Here is a 22,878-nt window from a genome sequence, read left to right as displayed (position 1 = left end):
GGCACCCTGGGCAGATTTCCACTTTGATCTCCTTGAGAGACGTCTGTAGTAAAATGTTTCATGATATAAAAATAGAGGATTGTTATGTGGCAAATGGCACCTGCCCCTTTAAGGAAAAGAGGAAACTAGGAACGGGAGAGGGAGGGGTGGGAGGAAGGGAAGGGAAAGGGAAGCGACGTCAGTCTGTAAGTTGAATAAATAGGATAAAGACATGCCGAGTGTCCGCTCTTCATTGTGTGAATGGGCCTAAATAGAATATAACAACTGGTGACGAAGAGAGCGTTTACCGATGCTGTTGTCCCATGAGGAGGGGACCAGTGCTCCCAGACGCGGCGCGGAGGGCCGTGGCGGTGGAGCATCGGAAGAGGTGCATTGAAGGAAGGAGGCCCAGCAGAGCTGCCAGTGAGGAGGACCAGAGTGTCAATGACTACGCAGATGGAAGGAGAGGCCAGCGGAGCTCCCCAGGAGGGCCCTGACCAGACCAGAAGGTAAAGAGCTCAGAAGAGGGGACGGAGCAGAAGCCCAGCGGAGCGGAGAAGAAGCCCAGTGGAGCCGCCGGTGAGGAGGACCTGGCAGCAGAAACCCAGGAGGGGCCAGCAGAGCCGCCAGCGCGGACGACCGACAGCCCAGAAAAAAGAAAATAGCAGAGGGACCGGCAGAGAGAAGACCAACGGAGTGGAGGACACCCGACGATGCTGCCAGTGATGAGGACCAGTGCAGCGGGAACAAACGAGATAACAACGTGGGGCGCAGCTCCATACAGCTGCGTGAAGGTACAGAAATGGAAAGGCGGGCACAAGCATAGGAAGATAACAGACATCAATAAGGCCACTTGAAAGCGAGGATTATATGCAAAGTGAAGAGAAGGCCACTTGAAAGCAAGGACTATTAAAAGTGCACAATACCAAGACAGAGGGCAACACAATTATAAGGCCACTTGAAAGTGAGGACTTGTAAAATAAACACAGCTAACACAAAGCTAGTGAACCTTACCACAAACCACTTGAAAGAGAGAACTGCCTATGAACAAAAAAACACCAAGCACATACCACTAGAACACGAGGACCACGCACAAAGCAACAGTGCGTCAGAGGCACACAAAAGTAGCACAGCTAACTGCTACAAGCCGCATGCGTGGCAGAGTCAAGGCAGTCAGCCAACCGACACTGCCACAAAGCCAAGACAACCAAAGAGATGGCCAACACGCCATAATGCGCCATAAAAACGCAAGCACAGCAAGCCCAGTAACCATAAGGAAGTCAGCCCAAACACAGAAATGTCATAATCAGGAAGTGCTGCAGCAGATGGCGCCACATCACCTACATCTGGGGGGGCCCCCACAAACCCCATATCATTCCTACGCTGTCCAAATCTAGTTTCCACTGTAACCGAAGATAACCAAGGCCAGGGATGGCAGCAATAGATGGATGAATTTGAGGAATTCATGAGAGCCGTGGGAAACCAAGATGCGCCAAACAAGCTAGACATCTTCACCAACCTAGTTGGAAAGGACAACAAGAGCGTCATTAAGACAATCCCCACCCTAGAGAGAACAACGTACCAGCAACTCATTGCCGCCATCAACAGCCTCCTAGTTGTCATACCAAATAGAGAGTATGAACGATACACTTTCAACCAGTGCACCCAGGCACCTCATGAGACAATAGGACAGTTCATTCTACGTCTTTAAAGGAAGATAACATACTGATAACATACTGCGACTTCGCAAACTTTAACGATGATGAAGCCATCCGGTTAAGGGTAATAGAAGGTTGTCTGTCCTCCCAGTTCCGGAAACACCTACTCAAGAAGCCCCTTCCCCTACAAGAGATAGCAGAACTAGCAAGGGTGTATGAGAGCGTCGATGTCCAACAGCAAACATCGAATGTCCCAAAAAACCAGACACGGTAGCAGCCATTATCATCAACCAGCAAGGGCCACCTCGCCAGTTTGGCACCTTGTCTCCACAAGACTCCTGGAACCAGATACGTCGAGCTCAACCAGAGAGACAGTATTATCGCTGCCGGTTTGAATTTCCCCACAAAGGACAGTGCCTGGCAATTGGCCAGATGTGCATGAGATGCAGCCAGGAAAACCATTTTCAGAGCATGTGTCGAAAAAGAAAGCCTCTACTACCAGCCTACAGGCCTCCAGCTCAGCTGGCGACAAACAGACGAAATGAACTGCCAAGGCCACCCAACATGCGACCCTTCCCCGAGAGGGACAACACCAGAACCAACACTCCCAGAAACATTACGCACCCCGGATTCATCCGAGCTGTGGAGAACCTGCAAATGGAGCCAGCACATGAAGCATACAACAACCTAGAGCAGATCTACCAGGTGCAGACTGTTCCCGACGAAGATCTAAGAAGGGATTTCGATAATCGTGACCCATATGAGAACCCTCCAGTTGAGGAGCAGCCGCAAGGGACGGAGCAGTACCCAGAATACGACCGGTACAGTAGAGAATATGTCCGGCTCATATCCGAATCTTCTGATTACAGCACAGCACCCCGAGTAACAGTCCACCTGGGAGGGCTCAACACACTGTTTGTGATTGACACAGGTGCAATGGTCAAAGTAATGAACCAGAAGACATATGAAGCGCTCACCGAGGCATATCCCCTACGACCCTCTCAGGCCCACATATTTCAATGGGGCATGACCCTACCACGGACATCCAAGGGTCAGTTCTTATGTGACCTAGTACACAGAGGCAGAAGGGTACCAGTGACAATCCACGTCATCCACAGCCCAGTGACAGGGAGATGTCTCCTAAGCTATAAGACGGCCATCGCGCAACACCTAATAGATATCTGCTACGATCAGTCAGAGAAGATTCAAGGATTCCCTCCAACCGCCAATCCATACAGGCCATGTCCCAGAGAGCGCTCGACCTCGAGACATTGAGAGCCACATTCCCTGACCTGTTCAAAGGCGTCGGCAAACTGAAAGAAACTGTGGTCAAACTACACATCGACCCCTCCTTATGGTTCATACCGCAACACCCCAGAAGAATAGGGTTTCACCTACAAGCCAAGGTAACGCACCGAGTTACAGCTACTACTCGACAACAACATCATTGAGAGAGCAGAGGGACCCACCCCGTGGGTATCCCCACTAGTAGTTGTCCCCAAGGCGGACGGACGCCTCCGCCTCTTTGTCGACATGAAAATTCCCAACACGCCTATCCAACGGGAGAGACACCCAGGACCAAACATCGAAGACATGCTGGTGAGCAGGGGTGGACTGGGAACTAAAAGAGGCCCTGGAAATAATTACTGGGGAGCAAAAAAGGCCCTGGAAATAATGGTGAAAGGTGCCTCATATGACACATTTTCAGCAAGCCCAATGCTTTTCCTATGAGACAATTTGGAACTACCACACAAAAGAGGCCTAGGGTGCAGAGGCCCACCGGGAAATCTCTGAGTTTCCTATAGGCCAGTCCACCCCTGCTGGTGAGACTCGACCAGGCCACCAGGTTCTCGAAGTTGAACTTGAACCAAGGCTATCACCACTTGGTGATCGACCCTAAATCCAGGCCAATAACAACATTCACGACACATGAAGGCCTCTTCCGCTATAAAAGGCTGAATTTCGGAATTTCATCAGCGGCCGAAAATTTCCAAGAGATCATTCGAAGATTGATTAGCCCAGTGACCAACACCTTTAACTACAGCAACGACATCCTGGTCTTTGGAGCAACATGACAAAGCGCTGAAGCAGGTATGCCACATCCTCCAGGAAGCCGGTCTCACCCTTAACAGCCTCAAGTGTGAAGTGAACAAACACAGTCTGTGTTTCTTTGGGCACATCTTCTCCAACCAAGGCATCAGGGCTGACCCGGACAAAATTAGCACCATCTTCAATCTAACGAGCCCGAAAGACGTGTCCGAACTGCGCTCATTTCCTAGGTATGGCAGGGTAGTGTGCACGGTACCGCCATCACTATGCGACAGTCACCAACCCCTTACGACAACTGCTAAAGAAGGACCAACCATTCACCTGGGAGGAGCAATGCCAACAAGCATTCTCCACGATCAAGCAGGAGCTAGCGAACAACCGTCAGCTGGCATATTTCAACCAACAGTGGGACACGGAAATTACTGTGGACGCCAGCCCCGTAGGTCTAGGACCTATACTCGCCCAGACCAATCCTCAACAGAAAACCGAAACGCACGTGGTTGCATAGGCCAGCCGGGCGTTTAACCCTGTCGAGCAAGCCTAATCCCAGGTGGAACGCGAGAGCCTGGCGGCAGTCTGGCCATGTGAAAAATTCCACCACTTCATCATCGGCAGGAACTTTGTGCTGATTACCGACCACCAAGCACTGTTAGCCTTGTCCGGAAACCCCAAGATAAAGATGCTGCCACGCACAGAACAATAGGGTATCCGTCTCCAGGAGTATGACTACACCATCGTCCACAACCCCGGAGGCGAATCCAGCCGACTACCTATCCAGACACCCAGACAAGCCCTCAGCAACCGAGATGCAGGGTGAAGCGGAGGAGTATATTGCATACCTGTCTCTGAATGCCCTTCCCCCAGCTATCACAACAAAACAGTTTGTGGAACAGAGCAGAGCTGACCCCACGATAAGGGCTGCCGTCCAACTAACGAACACCAACAGGTGGCGACAAGTGGCCATGGAACACTTTGAACCAGTGGACGGGGGGGAAGCAGACAGGAGAGACCTATCCAGAATGGCGAAGATACATGGGGCACTGACCACGACAAGCCAAGGAATGCTATTGAGAGAAAATCGACTAGAGGCCCCCAAGAGCCTGAGGAAACCCCTTGTCATGATCGCACATGAGGGGCACCGTGGCATAGCCAACACAAAGAAGGTACTACGCAACCAGGTCTGGTTCCCACACATGGACACCATAGTCGAGGACACGTTGAGGCACTGTGACCCATGCCAGATGAATGCGGCGAGCTAGCCCCCATGCCCACTCCGGACAGTCCCCCTCCCTGAGGGACCGTGGCAAAAAGTAGTCGTCGACTTCTACGGCCCTCTGGAAGAAGGAGGCTACCTCCTAGTGGCAATTGATGGATACACGAGATTACCCCTAGTGAAACATGTACAGTCCACGGCATTCCATCAAGTCGTAGCCATTGTAGACGAACTGTTCAGTGAATGGGGCGTTCCCAACGTCGTGAAAACCGACAATGGCCCACCTTTCCAAGGACAGGAGTTTGGGAATTTCGCAGCACATCTCGAATGCGCAAAAAAGCGGGGGCTGACCAAACATCCATGCCTCAAGCCATCTCTCAAATGCTGAGGAGCTATTGACACACCGCATGAGAGACTGGCCGGACCCCAGCAGAACTGATGATCAGATACAAAGCACGAACTAGACTACCACAGCTGGAAGACTACACTGCGGCACAGGATGCGGAAATAAGGAAGCGAGAGGCCGAGAAAAGAAAGAAAGCCAAAGAATGGGCTGACCGGAAACGAAGAGCCAGAGAACCCCAAATTTCCCTCGGAGAGATTGTGCAAGTCAAACGAGCCCAGAACAGGAAAACCGACTCCCGGTACAGACCGGAGCCCCTAGTGGTGACAGATGTCAAAGGGCCAATGACCACCGCCATGGGCGACCAAGGGGAAATAACAAGGAATGCATTGTTCTTTTGCAAGATGTTCCAGGAGGACCCGGAAGAATATGCACCTCTCGAAGAGGAGGAACCCGAAAGCCAAGAGACACCCCCAGAGCCGCCTGAGGACCTCCCACAACAGGTGCCGGATGATGACACAGGCAAGCCACCTGGTCGACCCCAGTCATTGTCAAGGAAGCCCTCCCGCCTCATCGAAGAAATGTAGGCCCTGAACTTCCATGATAAGTAAGGGGGGGGGATGTTATGTGGCAAAGGGCACCTGTCCCTTTAAGGGAAAGAGGAAACCAGGAACGGGAGAGGGAGGGGCGGGAGGAAGGGAAGGGAAAGGGAAGTGACGTCAGTCTGTAAGTTGAATAAGGAGGATAAAGACATGCCGAGTGTCCGCTCTTCATTGTGTGAATGGTCCGAAATAGAATATAACAATGATTTTTCTAAAATAAAAGCATTAGAACTAACGCTAAGTATGATGATGATGTTTAGTCTTTGTAATGACACGTTTCCATCACAGTCCACTTTGCCTACCAGTGTTTATCTCTGTCTTCCAAAGATTGAACACCCACTCTGCTGGATTTTACCTAATCATCAAGTTCTTTATCTTGTGAGGCGCTCGGGACTTCACATGCATTTCCTGAGTTTGTAGATTCTTGTGTTTATCCTTCCTTTGATGGTTAGCCTCAATCTGATATCTGACTCTTATTGTATTGAATAAAATACTGTTATTTAGTTAAAAACATTTCATTTGCATGGTTACACAAGACCAATATCTCAAACGCCCCTTTTATTCAATCACATACTGAACGTACTATGCAGACATGGAACAAAGCATTAGCTTTCGAAGTCCCACAGACTTTTTCATCAGAAAGCCACAGTACAGATCATTCTCCAAATGAAAGAAAAAGGGAGCACTTTAAATTTTGTTGGCCAAAGGTAAAGTGTGCATGGAATGAGGGTTTGGAATGCCTGCCTTATCTAAAAGACCATAAGCCTTCTGGAAACAGGGAGCATAAAACGGTTTTGTAAAAGTACAAATTGTGAGAGTTGCATATAAAAGACGAGAAAAAAAAATCCTTTTTGCATGTAACCATTAAGTTAGGCCGTATGCTTAAGGACCGCCCTGCTGGTGTCCTACACTTACTGATGTTGTTTTAAAAGGTGTTTTGAAGAGAGAAGTTTGAAAACACGTAATTGGGAAATAGGGTCATTATGGTATTTTCCCTTCGTAGAGTCTAACATGATGTTTGCAGCCTTTATGTAGTACCAGGACATGAAAGTGTTTGCAATGCAGCTGCTAATCAATGTAGCAACAGTAAATGTGCTCTCAGGGGTAACTGGTGCAGTCTCCAGTGTTACCACTCCATGCCTCAAGCTTCACAGTGGTTTCTTGGCATGCATGCAGTGTGGCAAATGCAAAATACCTTACCCATTTTTGAGTGGTCCTGATTTCTTCTGCTTTGTCGTCACCTGCGACTTGGGTCATGCCGAGGCATTTACTCTCCTTTTCTTTACGTTAGGACGAAAAGTACTGATAAGGTTAAACAACATGTAATGTAAGGGTACAGGGTCTTGTACAGTGCAAAATCCTCCGCTTGGGCGACTTCTTGATGCCATCTAATCGAGGAGTCCTATAGCAGATAATCGTTAATCAAAGATGTCATAGTTAGATTCTGCAGCATGCAATCTCATAAAGACCACAACAAGTGGACATGTTTCAACTATGAATGTACTTTTGACAATACTTCACCTACTTGAATTTTTGAAAGATCAGTTTTCAAACAGCTTCTTTTCCAATATGGTTCTTACAAAGCAAGGGCTGAGCAAAACGCACCTTTACTTTCTGAAGAACGTTTACTTTCCCACCACAAATAAACTTCACATTGATTAATATCAATGATGACACCAAAGCTGAATAATTGCCAATCACTGTTTGCATCTCCTTCGCATTTTAGTTCTCCTGTAATGCTCTGTTTTGTCTGCCTGTTGTGTTTGCGCCCTGAGGCCCACGGGCATGTGGCGCGGTTTATTTTTTATAAATAAATCACAGGCTATTCTACAATTATGTCCATTTAGAATTAACCCATAGCCCTATACCCTGGTCCCTGGTGCAGAAGTATATCTAAAACGCTCTATAGTTTGAATGTGAAGTTCACATACCTGCAGTTTACATCCACCTGTGCTCTGCTAAAATGAGCCATCCCTTTGTTTGTACTAAAGGAGATGTCATTTTCTTGTGTACTTTTGTTTCATCAAAGTAAATTACATAGTGGTAATTTACGTCAACACAATTATATTGAGGCTACGAAAATTAATATATATATTAAGGGGTATGGAGAGGTGGGAAAGTTGACGCCAGGGGATGGCTTGAAGGGTATGGGGTGAGATGCCTCCATTGAATTAAGGGGTATGGATGGGTGGGGCGGTCTTAATAATACATTTTTTTTAAACAAAACAATAAAAGAGCACAACATAATTTTGTCTAAGTAAATTACCACAAGGCAATTGTCATGGTGCAAATCTTTTTCGAACACGGCCACAGTGTTTTTTGCACTAGGACAAACTTTTCCCTAGTGCCAACGCTGTGCAAAATTGCCCTTGCATGGTGCAAAGATTCTGTAATCTGGCCCCAGGTGGAGGCTTTTTATGTGCCATTGCTCACAATATTCAAGCATCACATTCAGCTGGAGTTGCCAGCCACTCCCCACTGTAGCAGCCTGGTGTGGAGGGATCTGCATAGAATTTTCTGTTGAAATGTAGTCAAACTGGGGTAATATGGACTACTGGAGCCGGCTACAGATTACTCCATATGAGTGTGACAGAGCAGGGGCAAGAGTCATTTCCATCATCTTGAGGGGTGCCAATGTGGTTGAGCTGGGGTTGAGAAAGGCAGCAGTGACAGGTGAAATCTTTGAGCTCAAGGTGGGAAAAAAGAGCACACACTGGACCATAATAATCTACGCCAAGCCCAACGTTTAAATGTTTGCTTTTACTATGCATTGATTAGTACTGAGGCTTAGCATGTTTGTAATATGTATCAATTTTGCATGTCTGGGGAAGAAGGTACAGGGAGATAAAGTAATTCCCAGAAGATCGCAACATGTGGTCAAGTGTGGAAGCAGATACTAAAACCTAGGTTTTCAGGTTAAACCGCCCTTTAAATCACATCTGACTTCCTTTATGGGAGAGCCAGACTCAACACTGCTCAGTCCCTGCTAACTAGTCGACTGATGTATACTTCTGGTCTAGATATTGTTGCAGAATATGTGCACGATGGAAAGAACTGCTCTCTGTAGGGAGGAATAACTGGCCTGCTTTGATCACAACCTTTTGTTTCTCTTCCAGGTTTCCCTGCTAATACCTCCTCCATTTACCTTGTCCATCACCACGTTGGTGCTCTGAGCGAGTCTAGCTTCCAGGGTCTGGATCGCCTTTCGGTCCTCTACCTCTTTGCTAATAAGATTGATAGCATCGCCCTGCGGACCTTCTCCAACTTGAAGAACCTGCGTGTGCTGGACCTGAGCTACAACCAGCTGAGTACCCTCGAGGCAGACCACCTGCAACCCCTGGAGGCCTCTCTTCAGGAGCTCTACCTAGATGGGAACCCCTGGCACTGCACCTGCAACTTACTCCCTTTCCAGCTCTGGCTGAAAAAGATGGACACCAAGGTGGCAGATGGCATGTACATTAGCTGTGCCAGCCCTGATGCCCTGAATGGGAAACCCCTCCTGGAGCTCACAAGGGCAGACATGGGGTGTTAGAGGTGGTGGGGGCACATAGCTGAATACAGATAATGTAAGAGATGGCTATGAAAGCAGAGGAAAGGTCCTGCGCTTATCGTTCCCGCCGCCCCCCTGCCAAAGGATCCCTGACAAGGGCCATCCACGCTGTTCACTCTGCAAATTTTTCTGATACCAGGCCCTGACCATATCCCATTTGTCCGACATGAAGTGGCTGCTTCACTGCAACCTTATTGGGCAATATCACATCTGTAGCACTTTCCCCTATTTCATCTGGCTATTAAAAACATACATCACATGACTAACCTTAATCTGTGCAGATCAATCCCCTGCCTTGACTCAGGAAGACCTCCTCCCAATATCCTAAATCCCAGGTCTCTGCTTCATCATGGAGCATATACCTGTTTCTTGCAGTCTCCTTACCAGCACCTGAAACACTCCCCTTCCCCTCCACTGTGGCCTGCCATAGTGTGCCTCTGATAGAGTCTCCTCTAGATGTCTGGACCAAAGTGCCTACTTCTTGCTCCTCCCATCGGTACTCACAATCATGTATGCCTACACCTGTATGGCATCTTCTCTGATGGCCCTCCATCACAATTGTTTCTTCATGGCACAGATCCACAACCTTTGGCTCTACAAATGGTTTGGACTACAACTCCTATCAGCCCTAGACAGCATAGGCAATGGTGAGGGACCATTGGTCCCAAAGTCCAAAACATCTGGAGAACCATAGGTTGCAGACCTCTGTTTTATGGACCGGTGCTTATCCTCTCACCCCTCCCTTGTGTAAATGGTTGACTATGCTCCACCAATGTCATTTCTTCTAATGGCCCTCATCAAGATTCTTGCTCCACCCCCGACGTAATCAACCAGCTATGCATGCAATGCAAGCACCTCCAGTTGCTCAACACTTCCAGCTGTAACAAAGTGGAGTCCGAGGAAATGCCCCTCTAAATGGCCACTATAGCGCTGACTGTAAACTCCTCTGCCACTCATCCTACATGATCCACCATTACTATAATAAAATGTTATTTTACTGCTGCTCGGCTCTTTCATTCCGAAGGGATGAATCCATTGAATTGATACATCAATGCTGGACATGGCAGAGAGTGTGTGGGTTCAGTTGTGTGTGGTGTGAGTATGTTGGGGGCATTCTTTGTATGATAAAGATCCACCTCTTCTACGATGCAGAGGGTACTCTCAGTGGTATACATCCTTTTGGAAGGAGAAAGCTCACATAGATATCTTTGGTCTTCAAAAAATCTGATTGCTTTCAATGATGTCTCTAAGTTACCCGATTTGAAAAAGCCCTGAAAAAGCTGGGGTGTAGAAGCCAGCAAGAAACGATTTCTAAAAAATTGGAATGGTAAGACGAATCTACATATTGATAACTGGTTACAAGGCCAACATGGTTGGCAGGGAGAGAATGCACCATTGGTGCTACGTGGAAGGACATTATGGGATGGTGTGTTGACAATGTACATTCTTAGCTTTCATCTGTGTGAAGTAAGCTGTGAATGGCTCACGCCGCAGTAGGCAATTCAAACCAAGATCACTATTTGAATTACAAAGACTGCTGCTCATTGTGGCACCCAACAGATCGCATTTCCTCTCTTTGTACAGGGGAGGAGGGGACAGAATAGAAGCTCAGATGTTGGGGACATGTTGGGGAAAAGGCAAAAGTGGATTTTACAGCATCTCCCTCCATTGGATGTGCACGATTTAAGTTCAAAGTCGTCCAATCTGTGTTCGTATATATTCCTCCTTTACACATGATCTTCCTCTCTTTTGACACATGGGGTTTCTGCTTGAAACCTCCACCATTTTGTTTTCTTTCTCCATCTTCCTATTGCTGTTTTTTGCTTCGATTAATCTAATTTATGTCTCTTTACTTGTGGGGATTTCTTTGGTCCGGATCCGCATTTTTTGCAGCTAGGTTTGGGTTAATGATTATCTGTCAAATTCCATTTGTTCTTCTTAAATGTTGCTGCCGCTCACAGCATGTGTATGATGTTCAAGCGTGCAGAGAAGAGAGAGGGCTGAAAAGGCCTCTTCTGGATGCAGATGGATCCGCAGCAAGAGGTGCAGAGTCTGAGGAGCTTCTCACTTGATACCTCGTGCAGAGATGCATCAAACAGGATAAGGAATAAAGTTGGTCTCATTGAGTTTCATTGTACCCATGTGAGAGGGTATACTTTATTGGAGGTGTGGCTTATGTACATAAAGCAAGTGGTGCAGACACACGTTTCACAGGGATCACACTTTGTCAAGGCTGGTAGTTACTATGCAATTAAATCAGGAGTAAGTGATAACAGTGCATGTTTAAAACATGTGCGGGGCGCATGTAACAAGACAATGGGATTTGAAAGAGATAGAAAAACATGCATTATCGACTTGTGATTGTTTGTAGACAAGATCATCATATTATTCCAATGTATCCATTGCGTTTTAATTATTAAGTAGTTAACCATAATTCTGATCAATTCATTGGATATGAAGAAAATGCCCATTGATTTGAATCTTGTAGAGTACATATATTAGTCTTTTGTGCATACAATCTACTTGATAAAGTAGTTATGTTCATAGCATGATGGCCATCCATTGTAACTGCACTAAGGGGACATTGTGAAAGGGGTGTTTATCACAAACTCAATTTGTGCAACAGATAAACATATATTACACTCAGTGAAAAACCCTTTGCTAAGAGAGAGTTAAGGTGATCAGATTTGATGCAACAAAACCCTTGAAACTCAGCACTTGCATTTGAAGCAAGCCCACCTTAACGTTGCACCCTTTATTGCACAGCATATGACCACAATGATGACATCACTGGTGACATCATTAATGACATCACTGATTTGATTTAGTACATTTTGAAATATGACAACTCGGCTTTGTTACATACCAAATATGTACATTTTTCATACTTATTGTAGTGTACCTTTGTTTCTTTAAATGTAGCATATGGTATAAAATTGTAAGTACATTATTCCAAAGAAAAATAGTGCATATGCATGTATGTACTTTGGAAGGAAATCTGTTATATTTGAATACAAAATCATGTTATTTTCAAGAGAAATGACTAAGAATATTAGCAATGCAATTGCTATGTCTAGAATTAAATGTTAACTTTCTATATTAATTTCTCTTCTATACCTTTAATTATGTAGTATAAGTAACTGATTTATTTTGTTGTATATTAACCGAACTTTGAATGCATATATTCCATCACAATGCATGTACTTTTTTTATATGAGATTATTTTCATAAAACTTGGCCTCTGGAAAAAAATGTGTGCATGTAATGGTATTACAGTTAGGAGAATTGCACATTTGAGTGTGAACATTGACCATTTTTATAACACTCAGTATTAAACATGTTTCTACTTCTATCTATTCTTCTTTTTTTTTACTAATTCTACATCTAATTATTATATTATCTAATTGATTACTAATATATGAAATACAAACCATTTGTATAACTTTACACATTTTATAAGTTGATAGGTACTATAAATGAATGCTCCATGTGTACGGCACACGTTACTCACCATAATCATATTTCTAATGCTCATATCTGCTTAGATTCACATGCTTTGCATAGGCCAACATCTAGTGGAAGCTGCAGAGTATTGCACATGAAGTTTTTTGAAGTTAGAAAAGGGACATTGACAGGGCGTGTGTGTAATACTATCCTTAGTGTGACGTCGACTGTACCCACCCTAACGTACCCAATGCGACGTCCCAGTCTATTGTAGCGCATGCGCGATCCTCTTTTGGGACCCGCGCATGCGCAGTTTAATAAACTGCGTCCGTGCGGGAAGTTGCCGCTGGGACGCGTAGCAGGCAGCATCGCGTCCCGTGTCTCTCTGAGTGTGTGCGTGCGTGCATGTATGCGTGTGGGCCACCCAAGGCACGGGTGGCTATACAACAACTGGCGACGAGGCGGGATACCTTCGCAGCGTTCGCTTGATGAACACGGCGTGTTTTACATCAGCGACGCTACACGGTGGTGAGTCACGGACCCGGCGGGAACAAATCTATGGTGTCCTAGCGTTTGGTATGCGGCAGTAGCGGCCTGAAAAGGTGCTCGTGCGCTGCTCATACCATATTCACAGAATTTTTGGAACTCTGGCAGTCCTCTACAACCCAGAGGACAGCCCACAGCGCATAGCTACCACACAAAAGGTGGCTGGAAAGCACACCTGGCAACAAGGAAGACACACAGAGCTGGAGGGGAGCAAGGGCATGCTGAATTCCACCGTACAGTAACGTGAGGTACGTGCACCGCCCACCCAAGTCAGGTTTGCGGCCTCTGAGCCATAAGGAGGTGCCTTTGCGACCTGTAAACATGGCGGGAAGTGACAGAGAGGCGGAAGCTGCGACTGTGGTGGTGAAAGCACAACAGGGATCGTTTTTACCCATGAAAGAGTTTGATGTGTCCGGTCCCCCTTCGAAGTTGGGCCCAAGATGGTTGCTATGGATAAAAAAACTTGATATGTACTTTACAGCGACTGGGATAACCAATGACGATGCGAAGAGGGCCACTCCTTTGTACTCGGCAGGTCTGGATGTCCTACGCATATATGAATCCCTGAACCTGCAGGTAGTCACCTATGATGCCGTCAAAACTGCTCTGGAAAATCACTTTATACCGCTCTCTAACGTCGACTACGAGAGGTTTCTCTTCTGTGGGGAAAAACAGCGGGAGGAGGAATCACTTGATCAGTTTTGCGCTCGACTGCGGCTCATGGCCACCACGTGTCGATGGGACAATGAGGAATCGATGATTAGGAATCAAGTACTCCAAGGGTGTGGCTCAGGCAAACTACGAAGGCAAGTGTTGAGGGAACCGGGCTGGACCCTGCAACAAATCCTAGACAGTGGTAGAACCTATGAACTGGCGGAGTCGAGAGGTGCCAAGATGGACGGAGCAGTGCGTCCTGGGAAATTGGAAGAGGCATTTGCGATCAATAAACAGACTGTGTCGAAAGACAAGTGGGGTCAGAAACAACAGGAAACTCGTTCCCCGACAGGGTCTGGATCTATCTGCCAGTATTGCGGATATGAGTTGCCCCACTCTGAAGAGTCTCCGGCCAAATCGAGGTCATGTGGCCGGTTCAACGGACCAGGACACTACGCCCGAATGTGTCGTGCCCCAGCTCCTGTGTCAATACAGAGGGGCCCAGCCAGGGTACGAGGGGGTGGTTCGAGAAGGCAGAGGAGCATTGCGGCTTTGGAGCAAGAAATGCAGAGACTTCAGTTAGCTGAGGAGGAAGAGGAGGAGGAAGGCGAAGTATTCTTCATCTCAAGCATCGCCACTGAAAAGACAGCCCAAATGTGTTGTGAACATTCAAGGGGTGCCGACACAAGTGCTAATTGACACAGGGGCCTCAGTATGCGTGCTTGCCTCGGAACCTTACCAGAAGATTCCGGGCCCTCCCGCGCTGAACATTTCGACGGCGAGGATTTTCACGTTTGGCGGAGACACTACGCTCCCCATCAAGGGTGTGTTTGTAGCGCCAGTATCCAGGGGCGGAAAGACCATAAAGGCCCGATTTTTCGTTACAGATGTGAGTCCCCACTCTCTACTCAGATGTGCGGCATCCGAAGCCCTGAACCTGGTTCACTTTGCACTAGAGGTCTATCAGGTGGATATTGAGACACTGCTGGACAGGTTTGCGGGCATTTTTGAAGGAGTTGGGAAGTTGAAGGCGCCCCCGGTACGTCTGCACATTGACGACACGATCAGACCAACAGCCCTCAAGCACAGGCGGATTCCGTTTCATCTTCGAGAGAAAGTGGAAGAAGAGCTCCGGTCGCTTGTCAGTATGGACATTATCTAGAGGGTGGAAGGTCCGACGCCCTGGGTTTCGCCCATTGTGGTGGCGCCCAAACCAAAACAGCCCGGGGCGGTGAGAATTTGTGTAGATATGCGTCTCCCCAATGCCGCAATTAAGAGAGAGAGACACTTAACGCCGACCCTCGATGACATCATTGGGGAGTTGCAAGGGGCGAAAGTTTTTTCGAAATTGGATCTACGGGCGGGCTATCACCAGCTTGAGCTCCATCCAAACTCTAGATTCATCACGACTTTTACCACACACGAAGGCCTTTATCAATTTAAGCGCCTGAGCTTCGGCATTTCATTGGCCGCCGAAGTCTTCCAGAACACTATTAGGGGGCGCTGGCAGGCCTTAAAGGCGTCTTGAAAATGAGTGATGACATCTTGGTATTTGCCGACTCGGAAGCAGAACACATGAAGAGGCTCGAGAGCAGGCTGAAAAGGTTGAGTGATCTGGGACTTACCCTACACCGTCAAAAGTGTGAATTCTTTAAAGACCGGAGAGGGTTTTTTGGATTTATCTTTCACGCCGCTGGAGTGTCACCGGATCCAGCTAAGATCAGAGACATTCGAGAAGCTGCGGCACCATCATCCCCCACGGAGGTAAGGAGCTTCTTGGGGATGGTGAATTACTATGGGCGCTTCATCAAGGGTTCGGCTTCCTTGTCTGAACCCCTCAGGGCGCTGACCAGGAATGACGCCATGTGGAAGTGGGAAAGCAAGGAATAGGAGGCATTTCAAGCCCTCAAGAATGCTCTGTCCGATGGGGACACCATGGCATACTTTAACCCTTCCGTGGAATCGGAGATTGTTGTGGATGCCAGTCCCGTGGGTGTTGGGGCAGTACTATTGCAGCCTGATGAAAGGGGGGACATGCGACCCATCGCTTATGCGAGTAAGGCTCTCTCCAACACCGAAATGCGATATTCGCAAATTGAAAGGGAGGCGCTAGCCATTCTGTGGGGCTGTCACCATTTTCGCCTGTACATCCTGGGCAAGCCTGTCGTAGTGGTGACGGACCACAAGCCGCTGCTGCCCATATTGGCGGGGGTGTCTTCGAAGCCGCCGCCCAGGATCGAGAGGTGGATGTTAGCCCTAATGGAGTATGGGGTTCGACTAATATACAGACCGGGAACCAACAACCCGGCAGACTATCTCTCACGGCACCCCAACACAGAGAATACGGACAAGGACGGTGGCGTGTCCGAACGCCAAGGGTTGCTCTGTTACGTGGTGGATGGGGCGCTACCGGTGGCGCTGTCGAGGCTGGCTATAGCGACGGAATCATCCAAGGATGATGTGTTCAGCATCATCAAAGCGGCCGTGAGAAGTGGCGACTGGAGAGAGGTGCGGCGACAGTCAGATGCCCAAAAGGACCTGCAGGCACTCTGGAAGGTACGGGATGAACTGTCAGTCTCAGATGATGGATCGATTCTAAGAGGGAGGCAGATTGTGATCCCGCAGGCGTTAAGGATGCGCGCTTTAGAGCTGGCTCATATCGGGCATCAAGGGGTCGTCAAGACCAAGGCGAGACTTCGGCCCAAGGTCTGGTTTCCTGATTTGGAGGGGATGGTGGAGAGTTTCGTGAGGAAGTGCTTGTCATGTCAGGCAGCCAACCCAGGAGACAAAGCCCCACCTATCAGTTCTATGGAACGGAGTGAGAAGCCGTGGGGGACCGCCCACGTGGACTTTGGCTCGACTGGTCGAGGCATGTATCTTCTGGTGGCGGTGGATCAATGGTCGAGGTATCCGGAGGTGGAGGTGGTGGAATCCACAGCGACGGAGTTTACCACGAGGGCCCTAGACAAAATGTTTGCGACGCATGGATTCCCAGAGATACTTTGCTCGGACAATGGACCGCCATTTACCGGCAGCCAGTTTGCCCAGTATCTCTAACACAGGGGGATCCATCACCTTAGGGTATCCCCGCTATGGCCTCGAGCGAACGGAGAGGCCGAAAGGATGATGCTTACCTTGAATAAGGTACTGAGGATTTCCGCCAGTGGGGGTGAAGACCTTCTGAAAAAGTTTCTGCGAGAATATTGCACCACGCCTCACCAATCGTCGGGGGTTGCCCCTGCGGAGGCACTGTTCGGGCGTTGCCCTCGGGGAATGATACCAGAAGTAGAGGGCAGAGGACCAGGTGTCATAGACAATGACAAAGTTCGAGAGGAGTGCGCCATTCGCAATCAGAAGGAGAGCGAGAGACGAGGTCTGCACGACACCGAGGTGTGTGTCGGAGACTCCATGTTAGTTCGGAACCGGCACCCCGAGGGCAAACTGCCTCTACCAGACGAGCCTCGCCCGTGGAAGGTCACCCACGTGAACGGAGCTACGGTGACTGTGGCCTGTGAACGAGGCACTGTCACCCGCAACAGGTCTTTCTTCAAAAAAGTGGACACATCACCAGAGGCCACAGGTCTAGAGGAGATGCCACACCAGGACACGATCCCCGAGGCTCCAGACGAGGATCCCACCAGGGCCATCGCCCCTGCGGGCGTCAGTACCAGTGGAACTTTGCCGGGCACCTCGAGGTACCCCGTGCGGAGGGACCGGAGACTGCCTGCTCACCTCAAGGACTACGTCCTGGGCTCAGGGGACTGAGCCGAGGTCCCAACGGGCCGTCACGTGATGGGTGTATCCAGTTTGTGTTTACCAGTTTTGCGTTGTTAGAGCACCATATTGTTGTACTGTTTTGTTGATGGAAAAAAAAGGGATGTGACGTCCCAGTCAGTTGTAGCGCATGCGCGAGCCTCGTTTGGGACCCGCGAATGCGCAGTTTAATAAACCGTGTCCGTGCGGGCAGTTGCCGCCGGGACACGTAGCAGGCAGCATTGCGTCCCGTGTCTCTCTGAGTGTGTGCGTGCGTGCATGTATGCATGTGGGCCACCCGAGGCACGGGTGGCTATACGACACCCAAGACTCTGATCTGCTCTCCCAGTATCCTCCCCCGGTTGCTTGTAGATCCCTTGATACAAAGTGAAAAGAACAGCCTTCTCTGTCTATGCTCCAAGACTCTGGAACCTCCTCCAGTCAACATCAGACTTGCCCCATGGCTGCTACAGTTCAGGGAAGAGCTCAAGATCTTCCTAATCAAGGAATGGCTCCTACATAACACATAGGTCCACACACCCTTCACTCCCCACCGTACCCAAGCCTCTGATCTGCCCCCCACTGTCTGCTCCTCTGGTTGCTTGTAGATCCCTTGATACAAAATGGCCACCGTTGCCCTCCCCTGTGAGCTCCCACTCCCCTTTTTTCTGCTTCCCTCACTGTGTTCTTCCCCCTAGGATTGTAAAGTACTCCATTGATTCCTGAAGCCAGGCCCAAGCTCAATAAGTAGACTAATAATATTAATAATAAAAACATCAACCACACTATGTAACCCAATTATCATCCTAAATATCGGATACCTACTGTAGGTGAACAGGCGACTTGGATGTGAAACCTCATCCCATGCTTCCCATTCTTAGTACATATGTCACACAAGCGCTTTGAAGGGGTCCCTTGCAAGTTAACACATTACAAAACTCAAATATTAATTTGCTCCCTACAGATTTTGAGTAGACAAATGTCATGCTTAGAATCCCCTACTTTAGCACTGTATAAGTGGAGAGAAACATTGCAATATGATTTACTTGGCCTGCAGGGCATAATGGGTATGGGCTACACCAGGAATTACTCGTTTACAGTATTAGGGCAATGGATATTCAGACCGTAGAATACTTTTCACACAATCTGCATCCTTTCTAAGTTTTCAGAGTCGCATTGGGCTAGACCTTAACAAATTATATTGTAACTATATTCAGTTGTATAATCCTACCCAACAATATAAGGGTGGAATAAGTTGCAAACGATCATGTATGCACTGCAAAATAATTGTGTACCTGCAAGTATTTCACTGCTACAATCTGTCATGTTTTATAGTGCCCTGTCAACTAGTATTGGAAAAGAGCACAGGAGCCGGAGAGGGGTATGCGTGAAAGGGCACAGGAGAACACTCCTTGCGGGTGTAACTTTCAAAAACCAAGTCAGTAGTTTCGGCAGTACAGTACAGTGTAGAAAATTAGTTTTTGTTGAAGGAAAGGAAACTTTAGTAACAAATCTAGAAAACTGCACTTTCTGTTTCTTTCTATGCTTGGCTGCTGAGGGCATTTCAATATAAACCCATGTTCTGTATTTATTGACTGTAGCATCCCCCTGCATCTTGTTTAACTGATAACATTGAATTACAGAGGGATCCATATTTACAGAAGAAGGCTCTCAAGCTGTTGTACTTCTGTGCATTGATGTTATTAACCCAAAAGGCATAACTATGTGATTTAGTCCAACAGGGCTCTATAAGAAATCTCACTAATTCTCTTGTTGAATTGTGTCTAGGCTCTGGTGAAGAAGGGTGGGCAAAACTATAGGCTGTATTATGTGCCATGTCATTTTACTCCCTACACCAGGGTTACAAGCAAGGCTCTGATAAGAATTTGCTTCCTACTTAGAGTGAAATTATTTTTCAGGGAGTAAAAAAAGTAATTCGATTTGCCAAAAGGGATACTTTATGCTCATTAAAAGATGCTCTTTGCACTTATAATTTGTCTTGAGATCGGTCAGAAATATTATTAGAGTTCCTTCCTATGCCACTGCTCTGTTGGTCCCTGATTCGAAAAAATATCAGTGGAGCTTTGTGGGCAGAAGCCAAGGGTTGGTTCCTATATGTTCATTGTTTCCCATTTTTATTGGCCACATTTTTCTGTGTTCTGGGATTAAAAATGAATGGTGTATATGGTTCTTAGCTGTAAGGCTGGTTTTGAGCAACTCACATGACAACATAATCTGGAATTCTGATCATCATATTCTATGGTGAAGTTATTCTGATGCAATTATCATCCTTACACAAATTATGAGAGGCATGTTCTCCTGGCCCTTGAATTACTTCATTAAAGTGGCACATTAACTCCTATTGGCATGTTTTCTGACACATTCTTTTTAGTTGCTTTTATTCCATCTGCAAATATTGTATCCGGTCTGATTTTATGGAAGCCACATCAGTTATGAAAAGCAATATTTGTTTTTTTGTAATACACATGAGTGTTTTTCCCGTGGCATAAAGAACACCTGTTTCTCTACCCAGGAGTACTTTTGCTAGCTACTGTGGTCTTGAACTGGTTGATGAGTTTGCTTTATAATGACATATAAAATATATATCTTTTTAGCCTATGCGTTTGGAAAAAGTGTTGTAAGACGCGCATTCCACTCAGATTTGTAAAGAATTGCACTGGTTGGGAAGGGCCAATTCCTTTCCAAACTCTCTTCAGAGATGGTTGCTCACTAAGTACGCATACTCACAAAGTGCCTCGTTAGTCAGTTGCGCACATGGAAAATAAAGTGCGCACAAAAGGTAACCAGTTCCGCACTTAGAGAAAAATAATTAGAGGGAACTTTGACCATGACCCTTATCCAAACATAACTAAAATGTATATTTCTATGTTGAAAGGTACAGTAGTTCTGATTGACTTTAGTGATCTAACCTTGAAGGCGATATGTTGTTTTACTCAAAACAAGAGGCCACTGTTATGAGTCAGGCTCAGCATTGTGGTTCATTTAGTCAGGTGCAGCCTGGCAGTGTAGAGCGACTAGCCCCTGGGTGCAGTTCTGGGCTTCGGTCCAGCATTGTGGCATACAGTGTTTGGTTAGCACCTTTGAACATGGCACTCGCCATGGCATTCCTGCTCTGTGGAATCTCTGGTGGTTGGGTCTTCGTGTCTGGGCTGATGTTGTTACTTTCCTTCTCAAAAAGATACAGCTTGTTAAATCTCCTAGAGCCAAGCTGGATATTATGTACTTCCCTTTTCAAAGTACATTTTGATCAGATTATCAATATTTGGCAGATGCCTACAGTACAACATCTGTATACAAAATAATGAATGAAGGTACTGTAGTTGAGGCAGATTGTTAGAAAAACATGTTCAGACGTGTTCAGACTGCACCAATCTAGGCCAGCATGGATAAGTAATAACACTCATCATGTTTGCTTTACCCTTGATGACAGTAATAAAATGTCATGGCACTGGCTGTACCAAAGTAGGCTGGCGAAGCCATATAATAACACTAATGCTTGCTTTAGGTGTATTGGCCAGTACACAGATTGGCTGCACCATACTAGGCCAGTGTAGCCATGTAATAACACATATCATGTTTGCTTCACCCTTGTCATGCAAAAAAACACTCATCATGCTGGCTTTCCCCTTCACGTTAGTAAAACATTCCAACAGTAAGAAAATACATCCAGATGGGCTGCACAATTCTAGGCCAGTCTAGACCTGTTATAACGCTTATCATGCTTGTTCTATCCTTGATGGCCAGTAAAAATATCATGCCACTGTACTTTGCACTCACCCACCTCCCTCTTCATCCCTCTCCTCCACACCATCACAAGGAAACAGATTAGTGCTCCACCTTTCCAACCTCACCTACTTCTTTCCTCTCCTCCGTTCCACTATAATGAAACAAACAATTACACCTCTATCCACGGCCATCTATCTCTTGCCAAATCCATTGCAGAGGACTTCTCGGAGTTACATTCAGCACTAACTACTCTATTCAAGCACCACTACACTGCCTGCTCATTGACGCCATGCTGACCATGCCTCTTATACCCCCAACCCAGGCTCTCCCCAGCCATCATGCAACTGAAGACATCTGTGCATTGCTGATGAAGGACCTGCTGTTCTTCTCTCCTTGCCTCCTACAACGTATCCGTCCTTGCTGTGTCTATTACCCTGGATTCTGACAATTTGCACACTACACAAACCTAATGTTTTCTCTCTGCTTCCATTCTATAAGGCTATCTCACTTGCTCCTCTCCCTGCACCTCCTCATTCTCAGATGATGACTTTGCCAACTACCTCTCCTCGAATATCTTAAAAATATGCCACACCCTGACGACCCTCTTCTCTTTGTATCTCTCTCTCCATCACCCCCTGCCATCACACACTCTTAACTCTCAGACTTCCTTTTTACCACTCGAGACACATTGGCCTCCATTCTCTGAGCTGTCAACCCGTGCTATGCTCCTAAGAACCTTTTTCCACCCCAGACAGGTGAGAAAATTGCACTACTCATTTGCTAATACCTATCACTTCCCTTCAAACTGTCACTGCCTTGTTGGATCATTTCAACCCATTTCATTGTGCCTATCGTCATAAGCATCCTGAGGAAACCCATTGCTTACCCCAACAACTCACCCAATTATTAATCTCTTAACCATCTTCCCATTTGTTCTGATGATCTTGAATGGGTTTTGTTAAACTACATCACTGTTTACCTGGAAGCTAAGAGATTCGATGACACTCTCCCAGCTGTGATTCACAGTAGACAATCTATGAAAACAGCACTTGCCAAAGTCTCCAACTTCCTCACTAGTGATAGCCACTGCCCGCTGTCTCCTATCCACATGCTCCTTGATCTCTCATCCATATTTGACACTGTCAAATAATCTACTGTCATTTAGACTCTTTGGTACCCAGGGGTGGACTGGGAACCACAATAGGCCCTGGAAATAATGTTCAAAGTGGCCCCAAATTACACATTTTCAGCAAGTCCAAACCTTTTCCTATGAGAAAATGTGGAAATACCACAAAAAGGAGGCCCATGGTCCAAAGGCCTACCGGGAAGCGTCCAGAATT

At 47.1% G+C, this 22,878-nt stretch overlaps 1 protein-coding gene across 3 annotated transcripts in view; it reads left to right on the top strand.

The window, feature by feature from the left end:
• LOC138450681 (leucine-rich repeat-containing protein 3-like) overlaps positions 1-22,878 on the top strand; it is a 157,559-nt gene that overhangs the window by 103,627 nt on the left and 31,054 nt on the right. Inside the window, exon 3 of one of the 3 annotated variants that reach the window (XM_069604853.1) lies at positions 8,961-10,396. The exons of the other annotated variants lie outside the window; for them this stretch is intronic. Within the exon in view, the coding sequence (XP_069460954.1) occupies positions 8,961-9,376 (416 nt within the window). The 3' untranslated portion in view covers positions 9,377-10,396. Of the gene's footprint in view, positions 1-8,960; positions 10,397-22,878 lie in introns of those variants that run through there. 3 annotated transcript variants of the gene reach the window in all.

The sequence above is a fragment of the Ambystoma mexicanum genome, chromosome 1p (assembly GCF_040938575.1).
Source record: "Ambystoma mexicanum isolate Mex_15411 chromosome 1p, UKY_AmexF1_1, whole genome shotgun sequence".
Taxonomy (NCBI): domain Eukaryota; kingdom Metazoa; phylum Chordata; class Amphibia; order Caudata; family Ambystomatidae; genus Ambystoma; species Ambystoma mexicanum.
Note: the sequence above shows the minus strand (reverse complement) of the source record. Positions and strands in the feature narration are given on the sequence as shown.